Source organism: Argopecten irradians, chromosome 5, assembly GCF_041381155.1.
Source record: "Argopecten irradians isolate NY chromosome 5, Ai_NY, whole genome shotgun sequence".
Lineage (NCBI taxonomy): Eukaryota > Metazoa > Mollusca > Bivalvia > Pectinida > Pectinidae > Argopecten > Argopecten irradians.
This window is the reverse complement of record NC_091138.1, coordinates 16089826-16110555: the sequence shown is the minus strand read 5'-3', so window position 1 is coordinate 16110555 and position 20730 is coordinate 16089826. Positions and strand designations below refer to the sequence as shown.

Sequence of the window (20730 nt, the reverse complement as noted above, 5' to 3'; positions counted from 1 at the left end):
CAACTAAAATCGATCTTTCTAAAAGATAATATTTTTAATACATGTATATCTTTGCATTGATGTCCAAAATTAACAAAACACCTCGAAGTAAGTTTCGAACATTCATAGATTACCTTGGATTCAAGGACGTATTGCTTGGATTTAACGGTATATCTTTACTTACAAAGTATTTATATATATATAAATATATATCAAAAAATCCCTATATAATTGGGATATTTTCCTGTTTTATTTCTCTGTGACGGCAATCCTGGTAACTGATTTCACTTGTGATAATAGTGATTACTACTGCTAACTTTGGAATCTCGAATGTGGCAATACCAAATGTTGCAAAAACAGATTCATATAATTAATTATTACGTGTAGACTTTAGCTATATTTCAATACACTAAGTACAATTGAATACGCGACTGTAGAGTGTCATAATAACATTAACTTATGATATATCAGAGATATATATAGTATTTATACAGGTAGGGATCGAACTCGGGACCTCTGGATAACTTGTCTGACGCTCAACCGATGGAGCTAAAGAGCCGAGCGATATATTGCGGCTAGTATTGACCAGGGTTACATATGCAATAGCATTTTTGCATCTTTATAATGAACTCACGAAATGAATCTGCGGGAAATTATACACCCTGTTCCCATCCTTTGGAGATATTTTGGCGATCGGTGTTTACTTTCAATTTGTTCTTTAGGACTGCCTTTATACACTTAACATAATCAGGTTCTATCCAGTGGTTGCTTGTTGTTATTAATATTTTATGATATACCATGGTCAAGTTAAGAAAATAAACAATCAGTGGAAGCCAACACATGGTTGTATTAACAAACTACTCGAAATATGGCGGGAAATGAATTCTACCTGAGCCGTTCGGAAGTTCTCGTTGTTTTTCATCGATATGAATCAAGAAGTGGAAGTCAGTGCCTCGTACAGCATCTCTGTTCAAACATCGATCGGCTGAGCGATTTGTTTGTGTTATGAGTAGCACGTGTTGATGCTGGGGCTATAAACACTGATAGATCTACTTTTTGTTCATCAGCTGAAGGGGAAACATGAGGGTAAGTGATCGCAATCCACACTTGTGTGAACAGGTGATGTGATAGCCTGCATGAACATTTTACTGTTGTTGACGTTACAGTAGTGTTGTACAATGGCTGATGTGTTTTGTGGTGTTGGCCTACAACAACAACAGTGTAACTACTTGTAGCATTGCTAGTGAGTATCCATATATCTACACATATAGACCTGGTGAATTTCACGAGTGGCTCAAGGTTATAATCGCTGTCAATTGCTTCATCAAGACGATACCTACAATTTATCAACGATTTGACTGGCAACTCCCAACATTCCACAGGTAGCAGTAAATAATGTTCTGGAGATATAATGTTACGTAATGATTTATAACCTTACACAGTAACAGAAATATATGTTTCTGACAGTAGCTACAACCAGAAACACATATAGGCTACATATCTAATGATGATTCTGGTACAGAGACTTAGATATTACTTATATACATCTAAGTCTCTGCTACAATGTAATTTATTTAAAATTCATTTTTACACTGAATTCTACTTATTATTTATTATTAGTTTACTTGTAGATTCTGATATATCTTTAGTTTATTTGTATATCTGGTACTATATAGTCCGCTAAACCTGCCTATATTATAAGGCCTTTTTTTGGCCTAATATATTAGGTAAAAAATGCATTAGGTGTAGAAAAAAACCAGAAAAAAACCCTAATAATATAGGCAGGTTAAGCAGACTAATCTGATACAGGTTTATTTTGGTGAGGTACATTTATAATTCATATGATGTAATGCCATTACATGTTAGTGTTACTATGTACATGTAATATCATCAATATTAATTATGACAACTTATGTCTAGATACTGCATGATATATATGTAGCGGAATATTAGACTTACAGCTTGATCATTGCTGACCAGATAGCTATTGATCAGTTACTAGAACATCCTCTAACTGCTAATGTTTGGAGGTATTGGGTTCAAATCCCGATTTGGCACTATATTTTCTCCTCTCTCCTGTTACATACGTTGTATATACCGTATTCAACCCATAATATAATTTTAGGCAAAGCCTATCTGAGAGCGCAGCAATTAATCCATTCTTTTTGTTTGATAGGATTTTTAACCAAATATAAATATACATGTTATGAATGCAATTTAGTAACGTCGAAAGGGTTATCTCCCCGACCCAGCGATTGAGCTCTTTTCGATGTCATGTGTTTTGTACTTATTGCTTAATATTTACATTTCCGTTTTCTCTTTGCTATATAACCTTATCAACTGCGAAATCGTTTACACTTGCGTAAACGCAGTGGTTGCCGCGCAAGAATACACACACCGGAACACAGACTTCCGCAAGTAGTGTGAATGCGCATCCGGTTAGACCTGTTATATCTGTATGAAAAATCTTCAATATATTGCATGTATGAATGTAATGTAAATCTTAAATTATGTATCAGCAAATAAAAAAAAATTAACAAATATTGTGTAAATGGGACGAAAAAAGATAAGTCAATGTGGAACTATATTTCGTGTACTCTCTGAATTTGATAACATTTCCCGCCAATTTGAATCCAGCTGTTCAGGGATTCCATCAATTGACCGGCAGTTCCAACAATTGTATTACATTGAAAAAAAAACAGAGCTTTATTTTATTTGAACACTTAATTAAAATGAAATGGTCGGCCTAAATGTAAATATAAAGAATAATTTTTATTGTTTGTTGTTTACTGGTGTGTAAACTGCATTTTTTGTACAGATATTTCAACATAACTCGCTAACGCGCATCATTTAAAATATCTGTACAAAAAATGCAGTTAACACACCAGAAAACAACAAACAATAAAAATCATTCCTTAATTGTGTGCATTAATTGACTTGCTGAATTACTGGCATTGAGTTGATAAAAAAAAATAATATTTAACATAGAATACTTCTACTTTCACTTTATGCAAAAATATGTGACTGCAGTTAGTCACAAAATATATTCCAACGTCATTCTCGGTTGCAAGGTGGAAAATTCTTTTTTTTTTCAAAGTATATTGTTTGTAATCACTCGAATGTGTGACTCTGCATACTGTCTTGTGCAACGCTGGATCTTAATTGTTGTGTTTTCCGTTTCCTGTTTACGAGAAAGTTTTCCAACTCTTCTTACATGGATAATTTACATAGATTAACGTTACCAAGACATCTCTATCATAAGAGCTTGTTTCGCGAACGGGCCTTCTGTGCCACACACCAGAATCAGGTCACAGTGACCTACAATTTGTCTTTTAACCCAATTTAAGAAAATTAGAGAATTTTGACGTTCTCTTTATTGGTCAGTCTGGGCAAATGAATTAAAGGAACATGCAAGGACATTAGCTATCAAGTTCATAAAATAATGTATTAGAAGTTTTTTGGGACATGCATATATGTTTACTCAATTGATTAATACAAATGTAGAGTTGCTCAAGAACAACAAGACTAAATAATGAAAAGTGAAATAGCTTCTATCTTTTGTTTTATGGGATTCAGATACAAATAAAGCTTTTAGACATGAAATCAATTGAAAGTGATGAACCACAAAAAATATATTTTCTTTATGATTTTCAGATAGATCATTTAATTTAAAATATTTATCCTGAGCCAACAGTACTGTGGAATACATGTAAAGCAACACAAGTACAAAAACAGTGAGACTGTTGAACCCAACTGCTATATACTGCATCAATATATTCCTGCAGGCTAGCTCCACAATATAATCCAAATTGATTGGAGCAACAAGTGCATTTTGGTACAAACAAGTAGATTATGGCCTGTGGGGTAAGGAAGCAGCACTGAGATACCAAACCACTGAAGCCAGTAAACAATATAATGCTGTTGTTCTTATATGTCTTAATTAAGTCAAAACAACTGCTTACCTTAGGCCCAGAAAATGTTTTTGAGTGATTTGAAGACAGGAAATAACCAGATTTATCAACGAAAAAGACAGGAAATTCCTGATAATAGAATCTTACACCAGTCTGTCTATGGAGATAGAGATTTCAATCTGAGGTGAAAAATTTTTGCCTTGGCAGCGCAAGGATCGCTGAATGCCGACCTGTCAAATTTTGTTAAGGGTTGAGATCAATCTAATTAAAATTAGACTTGTAATTCTGCTCCAATACGATACTCTATGTTACGCTCCAATATTTACATGGCAGTTAGGCTCTGGCATACTAATACAACAATCAAGAATTCAAAAGGTTAAGAAATGACTGTGTTTTACGTCAGTATGATAATGCAATGAAGAGAATAACGTATTCTGAAAATTGATCAATATGGAAATACATTTTTAAGAAAATATTTGAAAAGGATTGAAATATTGGACTTATCGTTGTATATCCCATTTTATCGATGGGACTATTTCATCTACTGTTATTGTTCAGCCGGTTGTCCATGGCAACATACAGGAAGTTACAAGAACTCAACTCTTTCCTGTCAAATCTTTGGCTGTTCCATCAAATGATATTTTTAGCCCACCATCATCAGATGGTGGGCTATTCAAATCGCCCTGCGTCCGTGGTCCGCCGTCCGTCGTCCGTCCGTAAACAATGCTTGTTATCACTATTTCTTAAAAACTGCTGCAGGGATTTTGTTCAAACTTCACATGGAGGGTCCCCTTGGTCCATATTTGTGCCATACAGATTTTGAGGCTGATCGGAAAAACAAGATGGCCGCCAGGCAGCCATCTTTGATTTTGGCAGTTGAAGTTTGTTATCAATATTTCTTGAGAACTACTGAAGGGATTTTGTTCAAACTTCACATGAAGGTTACCCTTGGTCCCTAGTTGTGCCATACAGATTTTGAGGCTGATCGGAAAAACAAGATGGCCGCCAGGCAGCCATCTTTGATTTTGGCAGTTGAAGTTTGTTATCGATATTTCTTGAAAACTACTGAAGGGATTTTGTTCAAACTTCACATGAAGGTTACCCTTGGTCGCTAGTTGTGCCATACAAATTTTGAGGCTGATCCAAAAAACAAGATGGCCGCCAGGCAGCCATATTTGATTTTGGCAGTTGAAGTTTGTTATTGATATTTCTTGAGAACTGCGGCAGGGATTTTGTTCAAACTTCACATGAAGGTTACCCTTGGTCCCTAGTTGTGCCATACAGATTTTGAGGCTGATCCAAAAAACAAGATGGCCGCCAGGCAGCCATCTTTGATTTTGGCAGTTGAAGTTTGTTATTGATATTTCTTGAGAACTGCGGCAGGGATTTTGTTCAAACTTCACATGGAGGGTACCCTTGGTCCCTATTTGTGCCATACAGACTTTTAGGCTGATCGGAAAAACAAGATGGCCACCAGGCAGCCATCTTGGATTTTGATAGTTAAGGTTTGATATCCCTATTTCTCAAAAAGTGCTGAAAGGATCTTTCTCAAATTTAATATGTAGGTTCCCCTAGGGCCCTTGTTGTGCATATTGCATTTTTGGACTAATCGGTGAACAAGATGGCCGCTAGGCCGCCATCTTGGATTTTGATAGTTAAAGTTTGTTATGGCTATTTCTTAGATAGTACTGAAGGGATCTGTCTCAAATTTCATATGTAGTTTCCCCAAGGGACCTTGTTGTGCATATTGCATTTTGGGACCGATCGGTCAACAAGATGGCTGCCAGGCAGCCATCTTGGATTTTGTTATTCAAAGTTTGTTATCTGTCTCAAATTTTATATGTAGTATGTTTGAAAAAGTTTAAAAAGTAGAGAAAAGATCCATCTTTCCTTTGTCAGATGTAGATCATTCTTTGGTGGGCGCCAAGATCCCTCTGGGATCTCTTGTTCACTATACAAATGTATAAGTTTTATTTTCACATTTATTTTTTACCCCATTTCTTTTTATAAGAGGAATGACTATATAAATGTAAATATAAGCATTGGTTGTCATAATTTTGACATGCATTGGTGTGTAACATACATTGGGTGTTCTAGCATATGGTGTGCGTGTTATATGATACATGACACACATTATATAGTATCACATCATGACAGAGAATGTTTAAAACCTTGTTTTTAACAGAAGACCCTCTGGCTAGTTACCTTGTACATCTAAAGTACATGTTCTAACCGATTGATCACTAGATATATTATTGATGTACAAATCACCAACGTCGAGAGACAAACAAAACCAGTATTGTACTTTAGTGTAATTAAATAAAAAGGAAAATACACTTTAAGTTTCCTGATTATTTACATTCTTTTCCTGGTTTACTGTTCAACATTTATACACACAGATATATATATATTACCTCACAATGTTTAAGTTTGGTTTTATTAGTTTAGTTACTGTACATACAGTTGATGTACCTTTATATAAACAACTGCTGTATACTGTTGGTGTAACTACAAAAGTTACTGTACATACAGTTGATGTACCTTATATAAACAACTGCTGTATACTATTGGTGTAACTACAAAAGTTACTGTACATACAGTTGATGTACCTTATATAAACAACTGCTGTATACTGTTGGTGTAACTACAAAAGTTACTGTACATACAGTTGATGTACCTTATATAAACAACTGCTGTATACTGTTGGTGTAACTACAAAAGTTACTGTACATACAGTTGATGTACCTTATATAAACAACTGCTGTATACTGTTGGTGTAACTACAAAAGTTACTGTACATACAGTTGATGTACCTTATATAAACAACTGCTGTATACTATTGGTGTAACTACAAAAGTTACTGTACATATAGTTGATGTACCTTATATAAACAACTGCTGTATACTGTTGGTGTAACTACAAAAGTTACTGTACATACAGTTGATGTACCTTATATAAACAACTGCTGTATACTGTTGGTGTAACTACAAAAGTAACTGTACATACAGTTGATGTACCTTATATAAACAACTGCTGTATACTGTTGGTATAACTACAAAAGTTACTGTACATAAATTGATGTACCTTACATAAACAGCTGCTGTATTCTGTTGGTGTAAATACAAAAGATACTGTACATACAGTTGATGTACCTTATATAAACAACTGCTGTATACTGTTGGTGTAACTACAAAAGTTACTGTACATACAGTTGATGTACCTTATATAGCTGTAACTAAGATTTCTACCACAATAGGCGGTGTTATTCAACTCTCAGGACATTGAATAAACACTGCAGCTGTTGATTAACAATTTGTTTATACCACATGTACTCATGGTAGAAACTCTGTACGCATTCTGATTGGCTGACACGGTGAACTTTGACCAAACTACTTATTTCTCTGTGCACGTCATCATTGTCAATGTCATCAATAAACAAATGACGTCATTCTATGTTGTGATCGCCGCTTGACGTCCAAACCTGCTGTTGGAAAGCGTATGCGTCGTGGACTGGTCGTTGTGTCAAAATACGTGACATTTTCATACATGTTAAATTGACCTTATGTACTAATAATACATCTTGACGGACAAGAATTTCACTGAGGAGTTTCGTAGATTTAACGTGTTTGAAACCAACTTGATCTTTGGTGGGAAATAGCGATGACGTGTCCTGCGAATGCTTTTACATTTATACATGTAGTCCGACATTGAGTTTTATTTTCTGGAAGCAACTTTTAAGATTTGAGTTCAATCAGATGTTTAATGAGTATTATTAAACCCTAAAGATGTTCCCAATAAAAATAATTTGATATCGATGGATTCTTTATTTGACCATGACTTTTGAATACTAATTAGTGTCTTTTTGCTGATAAAAATATTACTACACCTTATTTGCATATTTAGGTAAATACACCTTACCGTATCCCCGCCGTATATCCGGCGTATTTCTATTGGCTAAAACGAATATGATTGTGGTAGAAACAGGTCACACTACTCTTGGTTGTTAAATATTGAATTTATTCCACACTCGTAAGTTATTTTTTTAAAGTTTCAAAAAACACGAGCTAAAGTTCGTGTCTTTTGAAACTTTTATAGATAACTCACTCGTGTGGAATAAATTCATAATTCAACAACCAATCATTGTGTAACCTCTATATATACCATCAGATTGATTATATAATGCTACAAAATGTTACTGATTATTAAAAAAGATATAGATTGCACACATAGACGATATCGGTTACATGGTAGATATAATGAAGATTAAGACAGCCTCAACTGTAGAAGGACTCTCAGCTAAACACCTCACCTACCCTGTAAACACATGTATTTATGGAATAGCTGTCAATATTTACCTGGAAAAATCACGCCCCTTCTATTCTTGTAAATAATCACCTATAATACCTTAAGTTTATTTCCACTACTTTCCACCTGCTTTCTCTATACAATTTTCATTAAACAGATTTATATCATTAGCAGTTTGGATTTATTTTATTCTTAGATAGATATTATAGTGTTACCTGACTTTCTATGTAAATGTAAATAAGGTGTATGTGTTAATTGTATATACTGCATTTTTGTTTGTTTGTGGTTTCTTCTTATTACCAGTCAGGGTCATTTAAGTATATTGAAATGTTTAGGAGATAGAGAAAAGCTTGAGTTCCCAGAGAAAAGCCTGCAGTCAGTACTACCTGACAATGCCGTACATGGGATTTGAACCTGAATTCCCAGAGATAGAGGGCTAGTAATTAGTCTGTTAACTTGACCACATTACCACATCAGTCACTGATATGTTATATTTTGTCATTAGATATAATATAAGATGATGGAAGAACAATTGACCTTTAATGATGTTGTGATAGTTTCTTTCATTTTATTAAGATCTGTTGTCTGTTGTCAATATTTTCATAAAATACATAAGCATAAATCAAATGGCCGAAGATCATCACATTGGATAAATAGTTAGATAATCGAAGATGGAGTGGCATCATTGTCAAACCTTTGAATTATTAACTACAACCTCTTGAAAGATGAAAAAAGTTTTAATCTAAAAACAATTACAAATAAAGACAGTAGTAACCATGCTGGGATAAAAGACTTCTAATTCTGTTCAAATGAATGACCTTGACCTCAACAAGGTCACAGGGATCAGATTTGCTTGCATCTTACAATGTCTTCTTGTTAGTAACTAGAAAGCCTATTATATAACGATCGATTTAGCATGCTGGGATGAAGTATTAAGGATTATCAAGTTTGTTCAAATGAATGACCTTGAACTTCATTAAAGGCCACAGGGTTCAAAAAGGCTAAACTACATTAAAACAACTTCATGTCATTAACTAAGAAGTCTAGGGACATGATATTAGGCCTGTAGTATGCTGGGATAAAGGGCTTCTAATTGTGTTCAAATGAATGACATTTGGCCTTCATTCAAGGCCACAAGGGTCAAAAGGCTTGAATATGAAATTGCTTCTTGTTAGAGAAGTATGCTACGATAAATAGCTAGCAAGTTTATTCGATATCATTGATCTTGACCTTAATTTAAGGTCACAGCTGGGTTCAAAATAACTAAAATTTTGAAAATGAAAATGAAAAAAATTGTCACTGATATTTGACCTGTATGCCTTGATGAGATGAATACCTACCAGGTTTGTTCATTTAAAGTTATTAGGCCTAGGGTCAAACATGGAACAATCTTACTTAATTGACTCTCTTGGGCATTTAGTATGCACCATGGTTACTGCGTAGTAGGTGAGCGATTTGGGCCGATGGGACCTTGTATTATAATCTTTATTGGTCACAGGGGTCATCAACTGTAGGTTAGGTAGGTAATTAAATATCTTACCTGAATCAATACTAGAGGAGATATATAGTGATCACTGGTGTGTGTCCTGATGGCATGTAGTTGGCAGGATGCTGGAGCGGGAATATAGAGTTGTATATATAGGACAGGGACAATATTAATGGTGTACATGTTTGATGAGACCATCTAAATATGGGGGATTTGGTTTGGATATCTTGAAAAATAGACAATTAAATGGAAATAGAGAATAGTATTTAGGCTTTAAGAATCTTGATTGGATGAATATCTATGCAGGTCTGTATTTGTTAATCACTCTTGACTTTTGGTCCATGATTAATAGACATACACAGAGCAGTTGTAATGTACATTCGTATACAATACAGTTTAACCTGTCATGACTTGAACCAATGTTTGGTGACCAGGGTACACTAAAGTAACTAAAATTTGTAACTAAGTCAATCTTTGTTTAATTTAGTGCCATTACCTCTAATACCCAGTAATCATCAATGAATATTATAAGGAAGAGGGTTGGGGGAGGGGGAGGGGGGGGCAAAGAAATTGAAAACAAAAGGCAGAGGATGATTTAGGCTTTTGAGAAATGGGAAAAGAATGTAAACTGGGTATAAAGGCAACTAAAGTGTAAGGATACAGGGGAAGGATCATGTAGAATAATAACATGGGGGGGGGGGGGGGGGCAAGCACACTGCATGGAGTAAAAAGGCCAGTGTGAGAATCACAGATTAGTTATACGGGGAAAGAAAACTAAATAATCCAAAAGAAGGGACAAGTAACATTAGTAAACCTGACATATAACCAGGAGAGGATAAATTCTGATCATTTCAAAATGTCTTATTAAATCAAATAGATTTAAAATGGATTGAACAGTAGACAAAGAGGGTAGACAAAGAGGATAGAAACGAAGCGAATATGTTTCTATTGTTGATTACACTTTATCAGAAGTTTTAGTGTATGTTGACAGCAATACCATTAAAAATGGATATTTAATCCTAAAATATCACATCAGTATCACTGGTTCATTTGCACGAGGATGATAAATTACTGATAATTTCATTTCTATATAAAAACGTGCTGAGATACACAATGTGTTAATGTACAGATATAGCTAAAATGTGTTGAATGAGTTAACGTATAGCTAGTGTTAAACTTAAGTGGGTCTATTTTCACTTCTACTTCTTAGGATAATTAATATGATAAATATTATTATCCAATGAAACAGTGTTAAAATGACCAAATAAAAGCTATCTACGACCAACTGGTGTGATGATAGAATGACACATAAAAATTATCTGTTTGTCTTGACTCATACTTTTTAAGATGTTCTTTATTAATTTACTTGTCATCTCTGATTCATATTACACTTAATTTATTATATAAGAAGAAATGTGCTTGTCATTCCTACACTAGTTGTGTGTAACCAGGATGTGATCTCATCACACGATATCATGGTCACTTCACATGATAGTAAGTAAAACATGTTTACTAAAGTAAGTCTGCAGGCCTTGGATATTGACATTTTAAACAATCTGAGAATTTGAATTCAATGAACCAAACTTGAAGGACAACTTTATATAGTCTAAATAGTGTATTGAAATTTTGATTTATATTGGGGAAAAAACCGTTTTTAATGAAAGTTCACTACATGATCAGTGTGTGAGATGAGAAAATAGTTCACCCTCTGCCATTACACATTGTAGGCTTAACCCTTGCCAGTGGTGTAAAGGTAACCTTTGTTTAGAACTATAATCTAATCACTCTGTATTTGTTGCATTAAATGTTAAATGCATTAAAAAGATACAGGAATCTGGCTCGAGAATTGGTATATAGGTTCTACACAAAGCCACATAAACATACAGCTCTTCAGTAACAAATTTGAAAGGTATCAATGAACATCATTCATTAACAATACCATGGAGTTTGTCAATATTCTTTGCTTTATTTTGTAAGGGATATAGAACAATACTTTTTAATATGTAATAATTTCCCTATTGATGTGTTAATTGTGCCTTTAAATACAGTGGTTGATTTAAAATGAATTATGATTCATTGTCATTTTCCTTCTTGCTTATACCTTTTCCTTATTCCATTGTATATAATGGAAAGTTTGAGGATCTTGGCCAACAAAACATTTCAAATTCCAGTAATGTGATATGTGGTTCAACTGTACCAAGTATTATATATATTGTACATGTGATGGATCAAATATTAGAAGGGAAAAAAAACCTGATAATTAGCAGCTGGAGTTTTAACACTACAGTTTATTGATTGTTTATGTACCTGTCAGGTATATGCTGATAAAAAGTGATAATTTTAATGACTATTTTTTCATCCATGTTACTAAGAATACATTTACATGTAATATGATATCATGATATGTTGTTGTTATTTTTCATTTTGTTGTTATATATATGTGTATATACATCTGTTGTTGGGTCATTTAATGTAGACCAGCCATAGAATGCTATAAACATTCCTCCATTGTTAAGGAAAATGTCACAGCAATTTGGGAGGAGGAATGACAGGACGTGGATCAGAGGAGTAGGGTTTAATCCTGTCTACTATCTGTACCATTGTATATATACAGCTGTTGTACATGAAATATTGAACACTTGTGTATGGTATCGCTGTGACAGGTATTGACTGCTCACTGTTATAGGCTGCTGAGGCTGAGTTGTGACGTCCTCTCAAGTCTGCCCATGTATCGTCGTCTCCTATAGTATCATCAGATGTCCTCCTCATCTCTTTGATGCGATGAAAACATGGGGAAAGACAAAAAGAAAGACAATGCTAGTCATCCAGGTAGGTTGTGGTCTTATTTATGGTAACACAATTAGACAGAGATGGTAAACTGAGTATGGCAATATACACATGTGATGTTTCATTTGAATTGGTTCTATTCTATAGTGATGTTAAAAATAGCATACTGCATGAAAAAGTGTTTCGATTGAAACATAATGTGTACATGGTAACATGGGTTACTAGATAAAAACAGGTCATTGTATACGTAATGTTAAATAAATTGGAATCTCTGTAACAGCAGTTATGATGAAATCTTCAACATAAAATTAGTTGAGGAAGAGGCAGCAGATGATTGGGGTAGGTTTGTCATTTACTTGCTTTATTTACTACCAGTATATGGAAAAGGGGGATAATGAACTAGGGGAAGGGAGGGGCTGAAACTGCCTAGTTGTATTGGTTGTATGGCAGCATGAAACACTGAAATTAAAATATATTCTTGCAATTCAACCAATTATCAGTTGTCAGAGGACTGTTTTTATAAGGTCATGCTGACCTATTATAACAATCTTTTGTCCTTATTTGCGTGTCAAATGTCATCATCTGTCATCATTTCCTTGTGAACACAATAACTTGAAGTAGATATTTACTGAGCTTAATTAAATTTTGTAGGCAATTTAACATCAGACATATATAGACTTTGAACTAATTTGAAAATCCGGCTTATTAGACAATAAGTTATGGAGTTACTGCCCTTTGCAATATTATATAATCTATTATTGGCCCTTATGAACACAATAAATTGCGTAAAATTTCACTGATCTTAATGTAACTCTAGATCTGTAAGCAACATTCTATCATAATTAATATCTTTGACTGATTTAAAATTCAGAATTATCTTACACTAACATACAAAATTATTGTAATAGTTTTTGTGAATATGATAACTTTATTAAATATTCAGTGAGCTTAATAAAACTTCATTTTGCCATGGGAACCATTAATGTGTTTTAAACTTACAGTTTTGAATTGGCAACTTTTCCCTCCTATTTTCAGTGGCCATTCCATTCAAAACAAAGGAAAGTTTGAAACGAGATAACAAGAAGTTGTCACGAGAACTACGTGAGTTACAGCGTCGGTTCCAGGAGGTGACCAATGTTATCCACCACCTAGAGCTGGACTATGAATCGTCCAAGGACAGCCCCCCTCCTATGAGATATAACATACTGAAGGAGATCATCAAGAGATCAACAACCGATGAAATCCTCGAGAAGTCCCGCCCGCCTTCCCCCAAGGATATCAAAGCTGCAGCAAAGAGGGCTGCAATAGAGGGTAGGCTTGATGTAGAGAAAGTTAAACATCTTCTATCATACAATCAACTGGCAAAATACAATAAACTCCCTGTTCAATGAAGTCAGTCGGACCATAAAAAACACTTCATAGAAACCAATCTTCATGAAATCCAGCAAGAGGTTTTTGTGTAATGAAGCATGCAATCTAAGTTACTACTTGTGTCGAGTGCCTTGTGTAACAGAAAATACCTTTTCATAAATATGAAACTGCAAAACTTTTCTAATTATTATAACAAATATAATGCAATGATAATTAAAGCTTTGAATCAGGTGAAATGAACAGTAAGGTTTTGAAGTTTATTCACCTATTTTAACTGTTCTTTGCTTGTCACTAGGCCTGATAATGTTTTACCTTACAGATTCAGCTAGTACATCTAGACACTATGGAAGCCCTCATACCACTAGGGATACCCCATCACACCAGAAAGTGTCTAGTCGCGGAACCCTGGAGGGCACCACAAGTGGCCTACTCGCATCCTGTAAGGGGTTCGCAGGACTATCAGACCACACAGCTGGTGTCACCGAAAACAAAATAGGTTTGTTCACTCACTTAATCTTTTGAAAATACTATTATCGATTAGTCAAGGTATTTTGTCTATCTGTAAATAACAAGACTATTCTTTCGACTGTGATTATTTAATGCCAAAAATGCAAACAGACTTACACAAATCTGTCACCTGTTGCTACATTACATTTTGGAATTATTTACAGAATCCTTAATAAATGAAAGAGGCCTGTACATTTTATTTCTAGGCAATATGACCTTCAAAGTGTAAATCTTACATCTAGACAAAATGACCTTCAAAGTGTACATTTTTAGGTCATCTGACCGAAGGTCAGGATGACCTATTGTCATCGTGTTTTGTCCGTCGTCGTGCGCCGTGCTCCGTGCGTAAGACTATTTATACAAAAGCCTACTCCTCCTTCATCCTTTGATGGATTTCATCCATATTTGGTTTGAAACATCATTGGGGAAGGACAATCATATTTTATATAAATGAGCCTGGTCCGACCCCTAGGGGCTGAGGGGTGGGGCCCCAAAAGGGCAAATTTTCTTATTTTAAGATTTAAAATCCTACTCCTCCTTCATCCTTGGATGGATTTCATCCATATTTGGTGTGAAACTTCATTAGGGAAGGACAATCATATTTTATATAAATGAGCCTGGTCCAACCCCTAGGGGCTGAGGGGTGGGGCCCCAAAAGGGCAAATTTTCTTTATTTTAGCTTTAAAATCCTACTCCTCCTTCATCCTTGGATGGATTTCATTCATATTTGGTGTGAAACATCATTGGGGAAGGACAATCATATTTTATATAAATGAGTCTGGGCCGACCCCTCGGGACTGAGGGGTGGGGCCCCAAAAGGCAAAAATTTTCTTAATTTGAGCTGGCCCACTTCCTGTTTTCAGGTTTCAGTCTCCGATCTCAATGAAAATTAGTCTATAGAGGGTTTAATTGATGCCGAACAACATGCAAACATTTTCGTAAAGATTTTTGTATTCCAAGATGGCCACTGGCCCACTTCCTGTTTTAAGGTTCAGTCTCCGATCTCAATGAAAATTTGGGTTTTGATTGATTCAGAAGGGGGAAATTTAGGTGAGGACAATCATATTTTATAAAGGACCGAGGTAAGACTCATGGGGATAGTATGACCGAGGTCCAAAATGGGAGCTTTGCTGAAATTTGGCTTTAAAATCTGACTCCTCGTTATATTAATCCTTGAATGGGTTTCGACCATATTTGGATGAAGGGCTACCAAGTTTGTTCAACTAATGACATTTACCTTTTTCAGAAACTTACATATTCAACTAAGGAGTTCCTTGTATTGTTTATAGTAATCGTTAACCAATACTTTATACTGTGACTTTGTTGTTTTGTGCCATGAGTCAGATGACCGTTAAGGCCCCTCTCTTGTATTTCTAGACAATATGAACTTCAAAGTGTAAATCTTAGACAATATGGTTTGATTGATATGATTGTTACTTTATTGATTTATGAGTTGTTTTGTTTACAGCGTCTCAAGATATGCGGATGTCTAAGAAGGAAGTAGCTACTGACAATGATCAAATAGTGAAGGAAATTGTGAGCTTCGAGAGCCGTTTCCTTAGAGCTCATAATAGACTCAATAAACTGAGACAAGATTACGAAAATTCCAAAGGATTGTTGTTTCCAAAGAGATATGCGGCCATGAAAGACATGATCAAAGTAGTTATCCAGGACAAAAGACTAACCTCCTGATCAGGGTCAGGTTTCTGTGTTGATGTGTAAATACTGGCCTTGTGACTCTTTATTGATTGTTGCTGTTCGGAAAAAATGTACCAGCTTCATATTTTGAATGTAAAAAAGCTTTATTCTTCCATTTACAAGTATGCAAACACAGTTTGGAATCAAACTTTTAAGTACAGCACATTACGTATTAGACTATCATTTGTCTGAAATGTTCTTGATTGACCTGTCCAAATTACATAATGCCATGACCTCTAGAAACTGTTGTTAAATAGGGCTTTTGGCAGGTTCTGAACTATATATATTGTTAATGACAGCTTGAGGGGATATAGTTTATATTATGACCAGAAAAAGTGAATTTGATTTAGACTAATTGAGAAAAGTATGAGATTATATTATGCAATGTTATATGATTAAGATGGGACAGGTTTGATGAAAAAATATCATAATAATAATAAATCGCTGGAAAGATATTTTATCTACAAGAACAATGTAGCTTTTAAAGTGTATGGGGGGAATTACTTCAGGGGGAAAAGGTGGTTTAGATCTGAAAATGAGAGATTATTTTGACAGGAAAATAAGTTTAAAAGTTTACAGTATACAATTGTATGTGGTGTAATTGACCTAAGGTCTGGAATGTCTGGAATGTTAGAAATATTATGGGCTTCTACTAACTGTTACAGGATATAGACTATTAGATGACAATTAGGGTGATTTCCCTAGGCCCTTAGAAGGTGTTATTGTTTTGAGAAATAGATAGACTGTTGTGGACTGAACGCTACTACGTTACATGAATTTCAGAAGACGTGGGAATGTTTATAGCTTGTCAATATAATCTGTAAAAGCAGATGCTATCATGGCAGTGGAGAAGATGATTTGTTTTATACAACAACTAACTATTGTAATGGTTGATAGCCTTCCTCCAGCTATTGTTTTTATCGTTTATAGTTTTATTTTATTACACACAAATATGTTTAATATGTTGATTATGTTTTTGGACATTGTGAGTTTTTATGTTGTATTTGATCTGAAATATAGAGCAGAATATTGCTTTTTTTTCTGAAATTAATATTTTGACAGTCATTGATATGGTTTCTAGGACACTGGCTTGGAGTTATGGATAATCCCACAAATAACTGAAATACTATATTACCAATGTCAGCATACCTATTATTCTTTAGATACTAGAGTATTCAGCAAAATATGTTCTGGTATGTTAGAGTTACTTCCCTTAGTTTGTCTTGGCTAATTTAATAAACCAATAAGCATGATCGATGCTCAAAATTATAAAATGAAGAAGTTCTTGAGAATTTGGAGAACTGTTTTCTTGCTTACATGTATGAACTAGCCCATTAGAATTGTTTTGTACTATAAAAGTAGCAAAATACCCCGACAAGTCATAATTAGTCACTGGTTCCATAAATATACAAGCATTATGTTATAAATGGGATAACTGAGTTGATCCTTTTGATATTTTGTGGTTTATCTATGGTGTGGAGATTTAGAGGGATACCAACACTTGGTGCTATATGATAAGGGGGAGTTGCTATAATGTATAATGTTACCTAATTGATTTATTACATATATATGCTTGCCGTATCTACTTATGAATCTCATATTTTGTTTATGTGTACCTATACATTTGACCTTGTCCATGCAATATATATACATATTTTACTCGTTTATAGATCATGATTATGTATTTTTATCTGTTACAACAAAGCCTATATATGTACAGTGCCTGAATTTCCATAAAATGCCATTCTTTTAAATGCAATGCCTTCCTTTTCAATATGATGCCTACAATTTCCAAATGATGCCTTCACTGTAACTTTTCCAAATGATACCTAATTTTTCCATACTGTGTTGCTCCTGCATTCCTTTGTGTAAATACAATGGTTGTGGTTGTATTGTTTCCAGGCTAAATATCTGATAATCCTATTGTGTTAGTGTTTAATACACCATACTTGGTTAGTACTGTGTCAGAACTGTAAACAAACTTATTTCTGTGTTATCATGAATGTCTAGTGTAAAATTTATTGATTTTTGGTAAGTTAATGCAATAATGGATTCATTCTAACATTACAGTATAATTTCAATATGGACATCACACTAGAATAAGCTATGTAATTAGTAGTAAGACAATAATACTTATGTATGCTGTAGCTCATCATGGTCAGAAATGGTTAGCAATACATGTACAATAAATCATTTCGGCCCTTTGTTATAAAATCTCTCTGCAAATAAATTTTGTTAAATGATGGTATTCCTTCAGGGCCCAGTTTCATGAAAATTCCTTAAATTTAAGGAATTCCTTAACTTAAAATTCTCCTTAGGAAAGCATTACATATTTTAAAGGGACATGAACCTTAAATAATTTGCTCTGTATGCTTAGATATGGATTTCAGATGTTTATTAAATATTTAATTATAATGATTGGTTATCTAAAACGACAGAAAAACGTGGGGAATACCTACCTCAAAAATGATAAAAATAGACCGTCATATTCTATTTTTGGAACACAAAACGAAAGCTGGCCGAAAGCGAGGTTATAATGAACAACAAACTTGCTGACATGACAAGGAATATTATTTTCCACATTTTAAGATTATTTTCTAATTTACGATGGTTGACAAATGAAGTTTAAGCCATATTTGTTATAAAATAATTTGTATTTAGCGTAAGAACGATAAATCAAAAGTCAAACGAGACTTTTCATTCCACAGGGCACTGCGAAGGGAGGTTCATCACTTATTGCACATATGTACATCACGCAAGTATAAAGTGGGGAGTTGCTCCTGTCTCTTGCATTTCAGCGATCCATTTATATTTACCTACTTTCCCAATCACGCACGTTACTGACTCTTGACGTACACTGTTTTCTATCGGAGGTTCATGTACCTTAAAGAAGGTTTCTTAACTTAAGATGTTTTCCTTAACTTTTGTTATGTTTTTTTATGGGGAAAGTTAAGTTAAGGGATATGCCTTAAAGTTAAGGGATGTTCATGAAACTTGATCCTGATAGTGTTTCATGACTATTGAGGCTTAAGGAAAACAGACTGTTTAACTGGAGATCTTTTTGTAGTTTGACTGATAAAGATTTTCAAGGATTTAACTGTTTTTGTTTTAAATGAAGTTAATCATTGAACAGATTGCTTCTCAGTACATGAATGTAATTTTTTACGTGTTAATTTTACAAAGTGCAATTTTACTTTATTTTTTTTCTTTATTAATTGGTTCAGTCAACTGTGACATTGCCAGTCCCTAACGTAGGCTACTTTGTTGTGCCATGTATTAAGTTTCATATTTCTTGACAACTTATGGTTGGCTTCGTCATTAGTTAGTTCATTAGCTGTGATGACATAGCTCTGAAGGACGGACGGAAGATTTCTGACAGATGATATAGTTTCAATATTTTTGTAGTGTTGTCTTTATTTGAAGAGTCGGGAGTATTCTTAGGCGATGGCATACTGTCTTCTTCTAAAGTTATGGTACTATCTTATCTTTACACAACACTGATATAAATATGAATGAATTTGAAATTGTCAGAATCCAGAAGTATTGGAAATGATTTGGCTGGATAAGATACTACAGTAAATTGCATCTGTTACATATTGCTGTTAATTGTACGAAAGTTCTTCAATATGCATACACAATAAATACAATAAATTGAATTAATTTTCATGTGTCATTATTCTGATATTTGACCTGTAATATTTTGCTTATAGCCATGTTATAGTACATGAGGTCAGGTAGAATTGTAACTTCTATATCTAGTGGATGATAACAATGGGATTTTTTTTCTTGACTTCTTCCTTGACACTGCCTCCCTTTGACATTGAGTTGAGCATCCATCCCAATGAGAAAGACTTGTGTTCTGTCCCCCGTATTTCTTCTGCTTAATTAAATTAGTGCTCTGTAGAAATGGATTGTGGCGAGGAGTGCGCCCGCTGTCACTATAATGTGACCTAGTAGAGTGTGCTATTATGTGTTTATAGGCAGTATGCTTCAGTGACACAATATCATCAAATGTACTCGAGTTTCCAACACGAACATGCAAGGCTCCCAAAACACAGGTAATCCATCACAAGCAGGGGATGACTTGATTGAATGGCCTTAGCTGTTAATATGTTGTTTAACATAACCTACACAAGAGTAATACAAAGTCTTTCTTCTCCGACTAAATCTTCGACATCGTCTGCCTAGTAAATCATCTGTGATTGCTAAACTACTGTCTAATTATTCTGGTTTCCACGTAAACACAATAGCCAACACAAATTAAAGCTTACCTGGTTGGAGAGCCCACTTCTCCCTATACTTCGCCATCAATTCGTCGTACTTGTTTTCTGTATCTTGGACATGGACTTTAATGTACAAAAGCCAGAAGCGTTGGTGCAATTTGAATCTGTCTAACATAGTAGGCAATCTGTAATATGTTTATGCTTAGACCCTATTTCTATGTTCTTGGTAGTTCCTTCTGAACTACACATCCTCGCTCCTGAGTGGTCCTTATTTCTCGAAACTTCACGGCCGACTCTTTATATAATTATCTACCATCAGCTGAATAACTCTATAGCAGCCTCTATATTTCCTCGATTGTGCAGTAGACGCATACTTCTCTCTTTCAGATCATGTCCGTTACCTGGATTAATATCTGAAGTACTGTTGTGCCATCACCAGCCTGTGCTCAATATCTGAAACGAT

The 20730-nt window shown here is 34.6% G+C and overlaps 1 protein-coding gene across 3 annotated transcripts; it reads left to right on the top strand.

Annotated features, from left to right (window-relative positions):
- The first annotated feature begins 898 nt into the window (after positions 1 to 898).
- On the top strand, positions 899 to 19700 carry LOC138323001 (uncharacterized). 3 transcript variants are annotated; one of them, XM_069267298.1, is made up of 5 exons: positions 899 to 1065; positions 12368 to 12510; positions 13504 to 13779; positions 14159 to 14335; positions 15815 to 19700. In XM_069267298.1, the coding sequence occupies exons 2-5, from the start codon at positions 12471 to 12473 to the stop codon at positions 16036 to 16038; spliced, it is 717 nt and encodes a 238-aa protein (XP_069123399.1). In that variant the 5' UTR covers positions 899 to 1065; positions 12368 to 12470; the 3' UTR covers positions 16039 to 19700. The 3 variants fall into 3 exon arrangements, with proteins under 3 accessions (XP_069123399.1, XP_069123401.1, XP_069123400.1); XM_069267300.1 differs by lacking the exon at positions 899 to 1065 and adding an exon at positions 1204 to 1222; XM_069267299.1 differs by lacking the exon at positions 899 to 1065 and adding an exon at positions 1246 to 1361.
- Positions 19701 to 20730: the final 1030 nt, after the last annotated feature.